The sequence below is a fragment of the Mchenga conophoros genome, linkage group LG23 (genome assembly GCF_057382185.1).
Source record: "Mchenga conophoros isolate Kocher_MC1m ecotype Shallow Benthic linkage group LG23, M_conophoros_male_GT1.1, whole genome shotgun sequence".
Classification (NCBI taxonomy): Eukaryota; Metazoa; Chordata; class Actinopteri; order Cichliformes; family Cichlidae; genus Mchenga; species Mchenga conophoros.
In genome coordinates this window covers 40,536,892-40,554,107 of record NC_140547.1, presented here as the reverse complement: position 1 = coordinate 40,554,107, position 17,216 = coordinate 40,536,892, and the positions used below count along the sequence as shown (strand labels likewise).

Sequence of the window (17,216 nt, the reverse complement as noted above, 5' to 3'; positions counted from 1 at the left end):
CTGCCTTCAGACACTGGATTAACTAAAGGGCAGCAAATAAGCATTATTTTGAACAGTATTTCATGCAAAGCTAAAAAAAATAAAGCTGGAAATAACCTTAACAAGCCCACTTTAAACATTTCAGAGAAAAATCTTCTTCTCCTTATTCCACCACATTTATTTGGAATCTGTTAGCGCTCGGATAACGAGTTTACATTACAAAGATTACACTATAAGCCTTATAAAACATATCGTAGGCTAAATTACTTGAGAGGTCTTTTTCTTACTTTTAATTATAAGTGCCTCGTTTTAGCTTCGTTCGTGTAATTACTGTCGGCCCGACATTTCACAAACATCATCTTCTTTCCCAGCCCATTCATCACACAGCCCAGAGTTATTTTGTGGCTCTTGATGTTTAAAAACCAATAAACTTCTGGACTCAGCTACAATGGCACTTAAACATTGAGGCAGAGGTAACTAGTGACTAATATGAATTTCAGGGCCATTTTTTTTTTGATAACAAGAATTTTTATTTTATGATGACTGAACCTTTTGCAACCTTGAAGTCCTTGTACTTGGACCAGACACAATCTGTTATGAAACTAAAGCTGGCTCACTGAAGAGGACCCGCTAATGCTATTATGACTAAAACTCAAGTGGCTGATTTGTTGTGCCTAATTTCTGTTTGTGTGAGTTGAGAGGTTTTAAAATGTGTTTAATAACTCTAAATAATTGTTTACTGACTCACTGTTATAATCCTACAGTTTAGGTTATTTTTTTAAAATCACAATGAAAACTGATAATAAAGACACGAAGACCTGCGAAAACCCTGAACAAGTTCATTATAACGCAGAGCCTCATATTCACCCTTTGATGGCAGAAGTCTGTCACTTGGACTTAAGCGGACCCTTGCAGTATACTTAGCTGATAGTACACTTGTATCATTGTTTATAATTTGTGTTTAGCAATTTTTTTCATTGAACCAACTTCACAGTGCGTTTTTGTTAAATTCTCGGAAGAATCTAAATGTTCGACTAATGCAAAAGACCCTTGGCAATACCAAAGCCAGTATAAAAGACGGACTTAGCTACTGTTACGTCCCCCAATGCTCAGTAAAGTCTTGCTTTAAAGCCTCAAGCTGAATGTTTTTACCGTCACTGCGTCTTGGTGACAACAAGGCGCAGATCTGGCTGTTGTTTACTGGATCAGTTGCTCACTGGCTAGTGACTTGGCAATCACCAGCTGTTAGCCAATGAGCTGACCAGGGTAATCATCCTAACTCTAGAAATGACCATAATTGACAAAATGGAAAATGGTGTTTTATTTAGCCTGACCTGAAAGCACATAAAGTCATCAGGTAAGTGTTTACAGGGGTCACAGACCAAGAAAGCCAGGGCCTGTTTTCCCGTAGATTTCTATACAGCCAGAAGTCGTTTTGCAACCAGACGAGTTGCCCCCTGCTGGCCATTAAAAAGAGTACAGGTTTCTAAGGCACTTCTGCGTTTGCTTCGTTTTTCAGACCCAGAAGCTACATCCATATTTTTTACTGGCTTTTGGCAACACTTCCTGATCTAGACCTGGCCTTGGTTCCGACACACTGGAGTAGTCCGGTATGTCGGAAGCGAGAGATGTTCAAGTTCTACACACAGTGGCTTTAACATCAGTTACCCTGTTCAGTATTCCTAATTCCTGCTTTTGTTTTCAAGTACATGGGAAGGCAATTGAAAAAAATAAATAAATAAAAGTTCTACCAGGCTTATAGCGCCATCCGACCAGTCTAGAATATCTGCTACTCTATGTAAACACTGACTGCTACCATGCTGCTTAGACACCAGCATGCCTCCAATACTGTCTGTGCTGCTACAAACAAGGAATTTGTGTAAATCGTTCTCCTTTCAATACTCAGCTACATGCTGATTTGAGCAACTCGATGCCTAAACTCTTCATTTATCAGCCGACCTCCTCCTCTCCTGAGCTGCACTTATGTCAGCGATGTGGAAATCATAGCATTTGTAAAGGAACCAAAACAACAGAAAGGGGTGGGGGTGTAAGACACAGAGGTAGAAACTCAAATCCGATTTACGTCTGTACAGCAGTGTAGCTCAAAAATCACTAGTGCTTTGTTTGTTTAGAATAATAACTGAGAAACAGATAGTAAAAGAATACTGAGAAGTCAAACATGCTTTAAGCTATGTGGTCATAAATGACAAGTCTCTCTTTATTATGTGATCAAAAGTAGGGACAGGTGAACCGGTGCGTTTACCTTGTATTTAGTGCATTCGGCAATTTCCAAGCACATGTCCCTGTGTGCTTAGTACAGAATGTCCTGTGCCAAATCTTAATTGATCGATGACTAAGCGTCCTCTGAATCATCAGTGTTTGGTTTAAGGTGTTCTCTTCGCCCAATGTTTGCTGATGCTTTTAATCTGTTCCTTATTTACTCAAAGATCGAACCCGAACGCGTGGTCGATTTCTGTGGGGAGGCTGCGCTGCGTGCATGTGTGTCTGTGGCCACCAGCAAGCGAGCGAACCAGGCAAAGGAAAAAACAGAAAAGGAAAAAGAGGGTGCGGGGACGACGACAGCCTCATTCTTACAGATTGTCACAGAAAAATACCGGTGAGGACGTCATTTTTTTCAGATTTCTGTTTGTTTTGTTTAGATTTTAAGTCCTGCTTTCTGCCATACGATGAGGACATGCTACTGTCCTCGTTCAGAAACATCAGTCAGACATCAGCCTGACTTTACTGTCTTCCTTCTCCCCTTTTCCCCCCGCCGTCAACTGCAGCGTGGTCTCTACGGGCCCCCCTGGTGAGGCTGGACGTGTGGTCCCACTGTTGTTCGTTTTGTTACCTTTTTTGTTGCAGTTTTTGTTTTTTTGGAGAGCGCAGCAGTGGGGGTGGGGGCGAGTTTGTGGCTTCTCCTGGCCTCCCGTCAGCCAGGCGAGGTGAAAACAGGGAGCGGGGTTATGTCGCCTCCTTGTCAGGTTTGTTGACTGGTTTGCCGCCATTCATGACTACCGGTTCAGTGGTTGTGCTTTTGGATGGCGGGCACCCGACCAGTTTAGGAACTGCCTCTCCTACATCGTGTAACGAAGGCTCTCGGTACATCGCAACTGCAGGGGAGGAGCAAAGGAAAAGCAGAAGGACAGCGTGAAGAGAGACAGAGGATATATGTCTATGTATACATATATAAAGTGAAAATAAAAAGCCCAGTTTGTTACCTTCTATGGGTTTAGGCAGGAAATGTGCTGCTGGTTTGGTCTTTTTGACCCTGTTGCCCTTCATGACCTGTCCCTCTTTATTGAGGCCAAGAAACCAGGCCCGACCCGACTCTTTCTGCCTGTAGAGCATCGAGCTGTAGATAACATAGTAGTTCTCGAACACCGACTCCTTAAACTTGCACTCCGCCGTGAACAGTTCCTGAGAGAGACAGAGACATAAGAAAATATCGATCACATTACTTTACCACAGTTTGTGAGCCACGTTTTCTTTCGCAGTGCTGAACTCATGAAATATTTATGTTTTCTACACTATTAAACCAAATTCTGAACTGAAATGGTATCAGAATAAAATAAACGAACTGATGAAATAGCTGCACACATAGTGTATGTATGCATCACTGTTACAGAAAACTTAATTTACAGTGGTGTTATATTTGCTTTCGGTTTAAAAGGGAAAAAGAAAAAGTTTTTAATGAGAGTCTACCGAGATGTCTCTGTGTATATAGTTGTGAATGTGGGCAAATGTGAAAACTTTAGAGCAGTAAATTCCAATAAAATTGCAATAAATGTTATACTGCCTGCATTTCTATGGTTTAACTGTCTTGTTCTCTCATTTCAAGCTTAATACGGTTTTCTATTATGTGTGCTTTATGTATAGATACTACTTTGCACTGTATATTTGCTGCTATTGTCTGCGTGAGACTTTAATAAAGTTTATTATCTGTAAAGTCTCACTTCCTCACAAATTGTCCCTTTTCGACTTATTGCTTATGCTTGATCTGGCGTTATTTTCTTGCAACAGATTCTGTAGGAAAAAAAAGGAACAACCAAAGAAAGAAAAACCCGATATTGACCAGCCGCAGACAAAGAGTAGAAGCACAGCACCGCCTGAATGATGTACTGCTCTAACCCGTGTCATTCTCGTTCTCCCCTGACGCTCTGGCTATGTGCACCGACAGCAAACTAAACAGATAAAAAGAAAAAGCAGATAGATTCCGGTGACACAAAGCCCCAAAGATCTCACCTCCCCACCCACATCAGCTCTGCTGTTATGTGTCAAAACTCTTTTCCATGGATGCGGGCGCCTCCAGCGGAGCATATTTCAGCCTAGAGACAAGGTGTTATTCTTACGGGGAGAAAAATCGTCTCTCCCCGGTGTGCGCTTGCACTGCCGAGTACGAATAAAAGCCAGGCTGGGATGAAACGTTACTCTTTTCTGGGGGTTTTCAGACTCAATTCAATTCAGTTTTATTTTTATAGCACCAAATCACAACAACAATCGCCTCAAGACGCTTTATATTGCAAGGTACAATAATACAGAGAAAAACCCAACCATCAGATGACCCCTATGAGCAAACACTTGGCAACAGTGGGAAGGAAAAACTCCCTTTTTCACAGCTACAAACCTCCGGCACAACCAGGCTCAGGGAGGGGCGGGGCCATCTGCTGTTACCTATTGGGGGTGAATGGACGGAGGTATGACAAAAACACTAAAAAGACTCATAGAATAATTGCAGATGACATATCAGGAGGCTCTGCTTGTTGAACCAAAGTGCTATATATTTGTTATCAACTCTGAAATTCAGTCCTTCAAATAATAGTTTGGCTTACTTGGTTTATTTTCTTTTACTCCCATTTAAACCAGGCAGGAAAAAAGCCACACATAAAAGATTTGCCTTTTTAAAGTCTTCATCCCACTGTATTTGAACATTTAGCCATCACAAAATTAATGCACCACAACAAATAAAACTGGTAACAATGTCTTCATATACAACTTCAGATACAACAATTTTAGTGATGTATAATTTCTACTTGGATCTTTTACTTGATATTCTAACATGTTTATCATAATAACATAACATTTATGACCCTCACATTTTTATGAACCTCATTAATTAAAACTCATACATGCAAATTAATATTTATTTATTTATTTAGCTTTTTGAATTTGTCAGAAGGCTCAATAAAAACTCCATTTTCAGAAAATATGAATTTTCAGGCGATTATCTCTTGGCTCAGGCTTTAAAAGGATCATATATCCTGTGAAATGCATATTCTTGATTCTTTTTTCTTTACCCATAATCTCATAGCTCTCTGTTTTAACCTGGACTTTATTTATTATATTTATTTATTTTAGTTGTACACCGTGGGTCAGGGAGAAACCACTGTGTATGTCCTGTACATACTACAGAACTGATTTTGATATCATAGCTGATATAAAAGCAATATGTTTCTTGCATTTATTTCTTCATTCCCTTATTTTTGCTTTATTAGAGGATTAGCAACACAAGTACTTTTCTTCTTTGTTGTATTATGTAGTTTGTAAAATATGTATATGACAGTGGAACGACTCGCCTTTGGCAAATCAAATCTATGTTTGGGGTAGAAATAAAAGTAATATCAAACCAAACCAGCATGAAATCATTTATGGAGAGCGCGCTTTCCCCTTAGGGCTGCATTTAATGATTAATCTCATTATCAGTCCATTTTTGATTAAAACTGTAGGGTTAACAGGAATGGGAGAACATTTTGCATTTTCTCGTGATAAATTAATAGAATAATACAACGGCTGTTCTTTAATCTGCTGTTTTTTAAAGCCGATCAGTTAATGGAATAATGGTTGGGAGTTTCTATAGTTCTGAGGTTCAAATGCGGAAGAAGCAAAGAAGAAGCTCCCAAAACGGTATTCACTTTATCTGTTATGTCCTTTTACTCTGTGAATAAGATTAAACTTCGATAGCCCTTGTGGGGAAATTAGAGTGATTTTCAGTCATTATATCAAAGCATGAGAGATGATTAGAAAACCAAGATTGCATATTAATATACATACCGAGACAGGGAGATGACTTGTGTCTGTGTGGCTGGAAATGGAGTGACTGAGGGTCTAAAAACCAAAACAGTGAGCTAAAGGAGGCTGAAAAGCTTTGGTGAAATTCTTCTGATTATGTGAGGAGCTTTTTTCATGGTCAGCAGCCCACTGTCTATATATATAGAATATATATTGATATATATTGACGACGATAGCTCTAACTACCTCTGTTTTACTGTAAAATTTTAATCCAAGCATTCATTTTGATTCCTCCTTGTTCAACAAGAGCACTCCTGTCTTAATCAAGCACAGATATCAATCACGCAATAATTTACAAAACGGTGCTGGAGTAATAATTTAATAAAAATAATACTAAAGCGTTAATAAACTGCACCTCGTTTGGCTGCAAAGGCTCCTGCAAACCCAAACAATCACCCCGGAGGTCCCCAGACCCCAGATTAGGAAGTGTTTGTCTAGACTGTCTCTTATTGGTTGTTGTGGGCCTTTTGCCAGAGCCACAGACACATTGTCATTCAGCTCAGGTCTGTCGGTCCGAGTCTCATAGCAACATGAGGAAGAGTGGCGACACGGTAGCCGTGGCAACCAACCAGCGCTGAGAGGGAGGGGTCAGCGGGTGGGTGGGTGTATGTCTGTGTGTGTCTGAGGGGAGGGCTGCACTAGCGAGAGAGAAACACTTGCATTGGTAATTTAACACAGTAACAATATGATGCATTTGGTGCTCTGCAACATCCACTCACGCTAACATAGGAAGACATTTAACGTGATATGGTTTTAAAGGTACGGCGGGGAGATGCCGCCAATGCAAAACACACACTTGTGGCTCTAGGGGATGAATGGAGGGAGATGCAGGAGGGCTTGCTGGGATGTGAAATGTGACTACATGATTGGCTGGTGACGAAACAAGGCAGATTATAATGAATGAATGCTCTATTTATTGGCAATCTCAGTGACACCCCTTCAGCACACAAACACAGCGCAGCAAATCAGATGCCTTCCTTTTAAATAAAGAGCATCTCCACAGAGCTGACTATTTGTGATTCTTGCAAAACACCAGCTTAATAATATATATATGTAGTCTTGACCTGCACCCTGTATTCATTATTCATTTGTTAAGTAGGGTGATCTTTGCCGGGGCGTGCAAGGAGCGGTGCCAGACACTTATTAATGTCGGTCAGTAAGGTCATACATCATTTAATGCTGCTTTTAAAATAAAAGATCCTTGACGTCTGATGGTCTGCAGCAGCAATATTTGGTCCAGTATGATTTCAGAAGACAAAAAAAGAAAAGAAGTGAAGTAGAAGGAAGACTTCATATGAAAATCTCACAGCCTTACAGGTGAGTCATGTTAACAGCGCGGCCCGCCTCGAACGTGCTTCTGTCGTCATTTCTAAACAGCTATGTTCACGGGCTGCCAGCAGAAAGAAAGACAGGGAGAAAGAATGAATGGAAGGGTGGGGTGGGGTGGGGTGGAGGGGAGGTTGGAAATTGGGACATGAAGAAGAGGGGAGAGAGAATAAATCACCAAGTGAGGAGGACGACGCCTCCTGATTGGAAAAACAGCAGGGGATTCTCTCTCTTTTACTCTCGCTCCCTTTTCTTATCTTTGTATTTCTCCCATCGCTCTCCTTTTTTTTTTTTAACGCTGTCATTTCTCTGCGCTCTGCAGAGATTTAGAGAAAGTGCACACACACACACACACACTGCACACATGCATGCACACTGTTATCTTTTTTGAATAGCACGCACACACACGCATGCTAGACAGAACAGACGCCGCTTTTCAGGCCAGCCATAATCAGAGAGAGAAGAGCCCATTAACATGTTAAACATGCTGCTCAAAAACAGACTAAATTGATACAGGCAGCACTTTGTCCCTCATCCATTAAAGGCCTAAAAAATAAGGAATTCAAAATCAGACCGAGAGAGAGAGAGAGAAGCAGTCTAAAGTCTTGGCTCAGCGTAAGGCTGCACTAATAACAGAGCTTGGCACCTAGCTGATAATGCTGCCACAGCTTGACTGCTGGCCACTGGGAACTTCCCAGTAGAAACACGGGCAACAATACACCACTGTAAGTAATTACTGCATTTTACCAAAGCCTATAATCTATTGATTTGGTAGAATGAGGAACATGTACTGCTGAAGGGAGCCGAATCAAACACAGGTTAAAAGAAGACAAAGAGTGCAGACCTGTGGCTGTGGCACCTGCTACATGACTCACAGGCTTCATGATTTGCTTGTCCTGGACTGTGGGCTAAAAGACTAAAGACTGAGTGAGCAAGTTAAGAGGGATGGATCAGTATGGAGACGAGCCAAACCATTCTGTCATCGATCGAAATTAATTTAACTAGAGAATGTAAACAGAAATTACAGCCAAATATAAAAATATAGGGTTTTTAAGACTGATTCCAATGTTTCTGAATTTAAAAATCTGATATTCTGATATATCGGATGATATTTTTTCTTTCGGAAAATCAAAACATAATCAGAATTTTCTGCCGTATGTTTTGTGTTGTTATGTATTTACTCGTTAACGCTCGGTCCAGCTCTGCTCAGATCAGCTTCTTGTTGCGTTTCTGGCATTCATATTACAGGTCGTGAATAGGGAAGCTGCAGAGTGCCCTCTTGTGGACAAACTATGCAATGACATCACAGATAACATGGTTGAAGGGTGTTTCTCTCTTGTCTTATTTTGTTCTTTTCATTTTCACTTAGTGGTTGTTGTAAATGCCAATACCAAGATCTAAGATATTATGATTCACACAAAGATCCTTTTCAGATAAAAGTTAAAATTTCCCACCTTATTCCGGTTATTATTTTCTTATGACATCCTCAAATCGAAATTTTGAGTTGATAAGTTGAATTCCAGATGAGCTCTGCCAATCAGGTTGTTTCCTTGTTACCCAGAAGCAGATGGCACAGATGCATGCATGCTCAAAATCAGGTAGTATCATCAGCATGAGTGAGCTACCAGTGTATAACAACCATGACTTAATCAACACCAGGTTCTTCAGGTTTGAATGCCTTCTAGCAAATCATGCCAAATTGTTGGACAGCTGGCATCTAATGCTTCCAATAACAAGGAATTAATATACTTGCACAGATATTCCTGATTGGGAGAGCTAACTCAAAATTTCGAGTTGCTACCTTGAAATTTTGACTGATTAACTTGAAATTTTAAATACCTTACTCCGAATTTTAGGTTATGGATGGCAACTTTTTCTGTGGCGGAAACATGCTTCCAAACGTCCTCGTTAAATGTCTACTTAATCAAGTTATTTTTATTTTATTTTTTTTAATTGAATAGCCTAGTGTCATGTTTTTCATTATAACAAAAAAAATCATTAACTCTATTTAATTGCTGCCGGTGTAAAATCGAATCAACCACCACAAAATGATCATAAAATTATATTATCGAGACATCAAGTAAGTTAATGGCAGTGATTATCACCCAACATTACGGTCATTTAATTCGGTTCAAACATCATAAAAATTGTACAGTTTTATTATTACCAAATGCTGAGACACGTTGCTCGTATTTGTTCCCCCTTCTTTAACGTGAATTTGCTCTCCTTGTAACGAGACTTAATGCGACTTAGCTCAAGAAAGTTGTTTTTCATCCCAATGCGCGTGTTTGTGTGTCTGTTTGTGTGCACTGCTCAGTGAGTGGGTGTGTTTGTTTCCAACACCAGTTATTATCACAGAGCTAATTACCCACGGGAATTGTGGGTAAACAAATCATCCTAAAGAAAAGAAGCCCACAGAGAAGGAGGAAGAGGAGGAGTGGAAAGAAAAGTGTTGGCATAAGGAAACAAAAGAGCGAGGAGTGTGCTTGGGAAAGAGACTTGAAAGGATGTCCTCCAGCCCAGGCATACTGAATTACAGCATAAATCTGATTCAGATCACAGCGTTGCTCTCAGCATGTCAGCAACACCACAGTGTTCCTCAACCACTTCAGATCCGCACACCTGATCCAATTACTCTGTGATGAAAATGTGTGGCTCTTAATTGGATCAGGTGTGTTAGAGGCGCAGCAACAACCACAGCACAGGCTCCTGTTAGGGAGGACTAAATATTCCTTTCCTTCTCTTCTGTCATATTTATATTATTACAATGGTTGATGTTCATATTGAATATGGCCCCATCACACTGAATGTGGCCATCTTACTGAAAATAAGGTCAATTGTAACAGTAATGTGATCCAAAAGCCCATGCTTGGGCCTGCTGCAAATGCTCCATTTCAGACAGATTCTAGTCTTGACCCTGCATGATGTCAGTAACAGCAGATATCGCTAATGAGGTCATCTCAGGGACACAGGTATGGCTATGAGGAAAGAAGCCCCACACACCTTCTCTTTAAACCTTCTATTTGGAAGTTATAGCCAATCAGAAAAAAGGTAGGATGGCCTTAAAGGGAGAGAAGGTTTACCTGAGAGGTCTAGGGAGCTTGGAAAGAAAAGCATCTGGATTTCTTTAAGTTTCCTTAAAGAGGTTTCACTTCTCATCTGAGAAGCTTCTTCAGTTCTAAGAGCAATTGGTGGAGAGTCCCAGATTTAAGCCCTATGGGAGTGTCCACAAGAGGGTCATGGGCCCCCTATTGATTCTCTACTTAATCACACGAGCCAAGGTGTGAAAAGGGTTGTGGGTCCCAATCAGCCAAGGTTTCCCTATTCAAGGTTTCAGGTGAACCCATTGGGAAACCTAGCCCCACCCTATCATGTGATTAACTGAGGTCAAATAGCCCAGGTTGTGAGTAGGTGTTAAGTAGGGATGGGTACCGGTGTCCGGTGCCATGATGGCACCAGTTCTGACATAAACTGTAGTAACCAGACCGAAAAGCAGCGCACATTTCGGTGCTTTTTTTTCCTGAGCTGTGATACACTTTAGATTCTAGCCAATCATTTTACATTTCCGAGGATAGTAGGCGGGTCCAGGTACGTACGTTCTTTTAGAGCAGAGCTACAGATTAAAAATGCCCAAGGCGAAGCGGTCAAAAGTCTGGCTGTACTTCACAGCAAAAGATGCAAACTCAGCAGCCTGCAACAAGTGCTTTAAGCTGATACTGTGATACTGTCAAAGGAGGTAACTCCTCAAATCCGATGAAACACCTGGCGACGCATTAAAAGCCGAGAAATGCGCCGTATTTGATAGCTTGCTGCGAGACCTCACACCGTGCACATCTACTGCGGGTGGGTTGCCTGTTATGCAACATCCCCCAAAAACACGAAGAGGAGAGTCCTGGCCCCTAGCCCTGCCAGTGTAGCAGAAATGATGAGGATGATGATGGCAGCAGCAGCCGTTCTTCTCTGCGTGAGTAGCTTAATGTTGTTCGTGTGTAATTTACGTTGAGTAGGCTCACCACGTTATTACATTAATGCATGTAAGGTGAACTAGCAAACACCATCATAGTTACATGCGGCTGTCTTCTTGTTTGATGGCAGATACTCCCTTCACCCTGGCCAAAAAGGCTAAAATGACCAAAGAAAAAGTGGAAAACAGTTAAACATGAGAGGTTTTTGGACAAAGTTTGTGTTTTTTCCATTGTTTAAGCACTGCTTCCAGCCAAGAGTGATACCATATATGCCCCATAGCTGCAGAAAAGGCTAACATTGTTATCTTTTTACATAAAAACAGCTGAACATGGGAGGTTTTTGGACCAATTTTGTGTTCTCCATTCTTTAAGCACCGGTTTGAGCACCGTTTAAGCACCGGCACCGTTTCAAAAGTACCGGTTTGGCACCGGTATCGGATAAAACCTAAACGATACCCATCCCTAGTGTTAAGGCATCTGGGAAGGGATCCCAAGCTTTATGGGACACTCCCATGGGGCTTAAAATCTGGGACTCTCCACCAATTGCTCTTAGAACTAAAGAAGCTTCTCAGATGAGAGGTGAAATGTCTTCAAGGAAACTTAAAGAAGTCCAGTTGCTTTTCTTTCCAAGCTCCTTAGACTACGATGACCAGGATGACTGCGATACCTGAGAGGCTTGTCCAGTGGTAGGCAACTCCAGGCCTCGAGTGCCGATGTTCTGCAGGTTTTAGATATCACCCTGGGTCAACACACCTGAATCAAATGATTAGTTCATTATGAGGCCTCTGGAGAACTTCAAGACATGTTGAGGAGGTCATTTAGCAATTTGGATCAGCTGTGTTGGATCAAGGACACAACTAAAACCTGCAGGACACCGGCACTCGAGGCCTGGAGATGCCTATCTCTAGGCTAGACCAAGGCCTAGCATAGGCTAAATCAGGATTTTCTACCACTGAACTCTCTGGTGTCTGGAAGAAAAAATATGGAACCGGAAATGAGAATCATTGGTTATCTGATTTCACTAAGCCTAACAACTGCAGTCACAGTAAATGGCACTACAACGGCATTTTTCATTCTTTACTTTGCATGTTCACCTCTGGTCTGGCACCAGATGACCAATTGCAAACTCAGACAGGACTAAAGCTGCATATAACTCACAATGGCGTGTCCAGCGGGGTGGCCTGGGGGGGCACAGGCCACCCCCCAAACCAGACTGGCCACCCCAGGTGCCACCCCAAAGGCAAAACAATAAAATTCAATCAAATATCAAATGTCCGATTATGTTTTCACGGTGACGCTCAGATATCCGAGTGTAAGTGAATGCAGCATCGCTTCTGCGCTATGCGCATCACGTTAGCAAAGGTAGGAGAGCCAAGCGCGAAAGATGGCACTGCAGGAAACAATTTTTCGGTGAAAGAAAATGAGGACAGAATAAATGTCCCGGTAAGTAATATTAAGTTTGTTGAGTTTAGTAAACTTCGGTGAAATTAGAATACCAAGGAAAAAAATAACACTTAAAGAATTATTGCAGCTGTGGAATATTTCAGACAGTATGCTACTGAGGGCAGCTAACATAAGAGTTATGAGTTATAAGATATAATCTAAGTCGTAACATTGCTGTATGGAGCTGCAGATTTGGTTGCAGGTTAACATAGCTGGACTGGCCATCGGGCATACCGGGCATATCCCCAGTGACTTATTTTTTATTTTTTTTGTAATGGCATGAACAATGAGAGGTGGTGGATTGGCCAGATGCAGGTCGATGTGTAGAAATAACTCCGTTGTTTGGTGGTGGCTATGACGGGGCTTCCACAGAGGCAACAGGTGGATGAGGGAAGGGGAGGCAGGAGGAGAGACCCGAAGCAGCCACCAGTCCGAGTGTCAGGTGAACTGAACTTCAGGTAAGAAGTTATGACCTGCAGTCTATCTGGGTCAGATATAAACCAAGTTTAGGTGGAGTTTATTTTCATGTTGCTGACTTTTTACTGTCAGTTGCAATAACTCATACTGCGTTCTAGCCAGTTTGACGGAGTTTTTATACAGCTGGGTGGGTGCTATGATGTTACTGATAGTGAACTTTATTTTATTCATAAGGTTAGTTAGTAGAGTTGCCAACGGCTCCTTAAAAAAATGGAATGGTCCCTCATTCAGAGAAAATATTACACGTTTCGTATTGAGCTGAGAAGAGACGCAGTTTGTCCCGGACTTTAGCTAGAATGGAAAAAAGACACAAAGCTGGATTTATTCTGTCTTTATGCTGCACAGCTGCCTCTTCTTCTCTCATTCTCTCCCCCTCCCTCTCCTGTTGCTACTTCAATCATGAAACTGATCAATGATCAGCTGATCGGCTTTTCTCTCTTGTTTGTTTATCGCCCACTTTGCGCCAGAAAGAGGAAACCAGCGGATATTGCGCTAAACAACAGCAGCACGTTTAAGCTTGATCAGCTGTTGTTAGAATGTATTTAATATTAATTTCTAGTATCAGCTGATGTTTGCTGGAGCCACAGCTGTAAAGCTGCTGGTCATGATATCGGTTTGTATATGTGGTGAGAGGGAAACATGAAGATGAAACCAGGAGACGTCCTTACTGAATCATCAGAGCTGAACAGGTGATGGAGAAACAGGTTTACCTTTTAGGTGACATGAATGAGTTGAAGTTATCAACTGTTTCTGAGAGATAAATAACACCAGGATCCTTTTTTATGTAGCTGACAGCTGGTAACTGTGCAGGGGCGGGTCTAGCAAAGTTTTGCCAGGGGGCCAGGTAGGGCATTAACAGGGAAAGGTGGGCACAAAAAAATACTTTTCTTTCTTATTCTCATTTAAAATACCTAGCTTTTATTAAATAATTATCTAAATCTTACAACCAAAGTTTTTATCTGACGTAAAATGTATAGAAATCATACATATACCAACAAGACTGTACATCACTGTCACAACAGCGTTTGTTTTCATTCAAAGGCTTTGTGGCTTTAATACCTGGTGGGTCGGTCTGTAGTAAAAATGCCCAATTTTTTTTGTCCCAGTCCAGCCCTGCAGGTTAATACTGGCAGTGTCACCATGCCAGCTGACTGTATTTTATCATCAGCCAGTGTTGTTCTTTATACATCAATATTACCAAAGTTTACCATAAGGCAGCATAGAAAGTATTTACTTGCTTTCAGGTGTTATTCAAATGTTAGTCTTTTCATTTGTTTCCACACTTTTTTCCTGTTTCAAAATCAAACACCAGTTTGTGAGAAGATTATCTTCTTTTTTTTAACAGGCAGATAAAGTTTTGCATTGGAACTGGCTAATTTGTCAATTGTTTGTTACAAATGTTCGTATTTTAATTTTCAAAAATGTTTTTGCCCAAAACATATGTGCACTATATGTCAGTAAAAATACTATGCAAATATTGATGTCCTTGAATGCTGAGTAAGCACTGACAAAGCACTGATTGTATCTCTTGTACTTTATCAACGCAGTATCTAAAAACTTTGCACCGTAGTGGTTAAAATCTCATTCTAATAAGAGTTAAAAGTGCATTTGGTTATTAGGTTTATAGGGTTATTGAATTATTGAATTATGGTTAAGGGTTGGTAGAATTTTTTTTTAAAACATTATCTGCCAATTAAATCTGCCACCCTTCTCCAAATCTGTGCCCCTACCTGGCCCCCCCAACAAAAATTTTCTAGACACGCCACTGATAACTCAGACAAAATAACACAGATTTAAAGCGAGACAGCTGCTTCAACCAAAGCCAGTAAGGAAAGCATACCATCAAGGCATGAATATATCTGACTATAATTCTATTTGTGCACTCCATTAAATTAATATGGCCCTTAAACATATTCCTATGGGGTGAGAGAAATATTTTAGCCTTATTTCTGAAGCTGCAACTCTGGCAGTGTTTAATCTTTGAACAAATATGAAAACATAACTCAAACTGGTAAGCAGGCTTACTTGTAATTCTTATGAGGTCAACAAGTGCTTTAATGAGCTTACAAAGATAAGGAGTTCTCTGCGCTGATCTCTCATACCCTACCTGTGCTCGTCAGGTAAAGCCTCTGAACACTCTTGCTCTCTTGAGACCCTCTTAGCAAACTCTGTGGGATCTTCTACAGACAGCATTTTCCAGCAGTATGTGTTAGTTGTAAGGCAGTGCTTGTATAAGTAACATCACTTCTATAAAGCTCAAATTTGAACATTTAGACACCGAGTAAAATGTGCCTTTTAATCGCTGCATTTGGAGACTGAGCAATCCATGATGGGTTGCTCGTGTACAAATTTTAGGTAATTTAATAAAGAGTCATTTCATATTTTTTTGTACATTAGTCTTTAAGGCATAAATAAACCATTTCACCTTGTTCATTTTGACAAAGTAAAATACTTTAAAATAACATATCTCCCAAAGCCTGGTTCAGCCAAAGGTTTCTTCCTGTTAAAAGGGAGTTCTTCCTTCCCACAGTTGCCAAGTGTTTGCTCATAGGGGTCATCTGATTGTTGGGATTTTGTCTGTATTATTGTAGGGTCCTTGTAGGGACCTTACAATAAAAAGCATCTTGAGGCGACTGTTGTTGTCATTTGGAGCTATATAAATAAAACTTAATTGAATTGAATTATACTGAAATGCAACATGTGGCTTTGGGTGTTGATGTTTTCTTGTTTGGTTCTGTTTGGGTCAACTTCATTTGACCAACGTCTAATCATCCTTAGGATCCCTCATCACAGAACTATCCCTTTTCTCAGAATCTAATTCACACATGTTGAACGTGGTCTGCAAAATTGTTTCCAAGCTGATAAAAAATATTTCTTGTCCTTGACCCAGGGGTGTTTTGAGTTTCTTTAGATTTCTCTATGCCTCCATTTTAGTGATGTGAGTTTCTGCAAAAAGGTGCAGATTCACTGGAAAAACTGCCACAAGTACTGCATATCACTCCTTTCTGAAACATCAGCCGTGGACAGTATGTTTCTATAAACGTTCAAACCTGCTAGTAGAGTGTGAAGCCTGTCCTGTGGTACTTCAATGTCATGATTCACAGAGTGGTGTCTTTGAAGAGGCTCCGCAGCTCCACAGTAACTAATTTATTCTCTAGTTACCAGAAAATCTGTGCGTGTGTCATGACTCACATGGCTAACATTTATTCTCTCTGCCACTCCTCTTCCTTCTCATCTCTCTCTGGATGTAGACATCACAGGACTCACTCTGTCTGAGTGCTGTACCAACTGCGTTTTGAATGGAAGCGCACGCCTACGTACACAGGCGTGTGTCAGATACACAGACATGAACGTACATACAAAGCACACACACCCCTGGTGTTTGCCTAAAACATCTTGTTCTGAAACATTTCGCAGAGCTGTGCAGAGAAGCTGAAAAGGGAAAAAATATCCACATTGCAGATACGGATGGAAAATAACTCTTTTAACAGTGTGCTGAGACAAATAATTACCCGATAGATCCGTCACACAATTAGTAACCAACTATTTTCATACCTGATTGACTTTCTTGTCGACAGCTCTCCAGATCGACTGGTTGCTTTCAAGTGACCTGCCTGTCATTGGTCGGACAATAGTCTGTGAAAGCACCACATCAATGGAGCTAAGGATTAAGTCATTACTTTTGGCAGAGGGAAAGGCAGACTACCTGCAAAGCCATTTTCAGCTGAAAAAAAAGAAGACTTAAGCTTATGTGAGATTGAGAGAGGTCATCATCAAAAACCAATTGATTAATAGAGAGTAGAGACAATTTCAGATTTTCTTTGGTTGACTTGTCATAATATAGGCCTGTCAACACAAATGTAGACAAGCAGACAGATATTAGGTAAAAGCTCAAACAAGGCACACAAGAAAGCTAGTTATCAAAACAGCAAATAACCAGAAACCACACAAACACTA

General features: G+C 40.8%; 1 protein-coding gene across 3 annotated transcripts in view; it reads right to left on the bottom strand.

The window, feature by feature from the left end:
• Window positions 1–500: 500 nt before the first annotated feature.
• The window catches only part of LOC146547824 (fibroblast growth factor 14-like), a 70,161-nt gene continuing 53,445 nt past the window's right edge, over window positions 501–17,216 (bottom strand). For all 3 annotated transcript variants that reach the window (XM_085263912.1, XM_085263914.1, XM_085263913.1), the window contains 2 exons: window positions 3,201–3,399; window positions 501–3,092 (listed from right to left, as the gene is read on the bottom strand). In XM_085263912.1, the coding sequence (XP_085120038.1) occupies window positions 2,944–3,092; window positions 3,201–3,399 (348 nt within the window). In that variant the 3' untranslated portion in view covers window positions 501–2,943. The remainder of the gene's footprint in view (window positions 3,093–3,200; window positions 3,400–17,216) is intronic.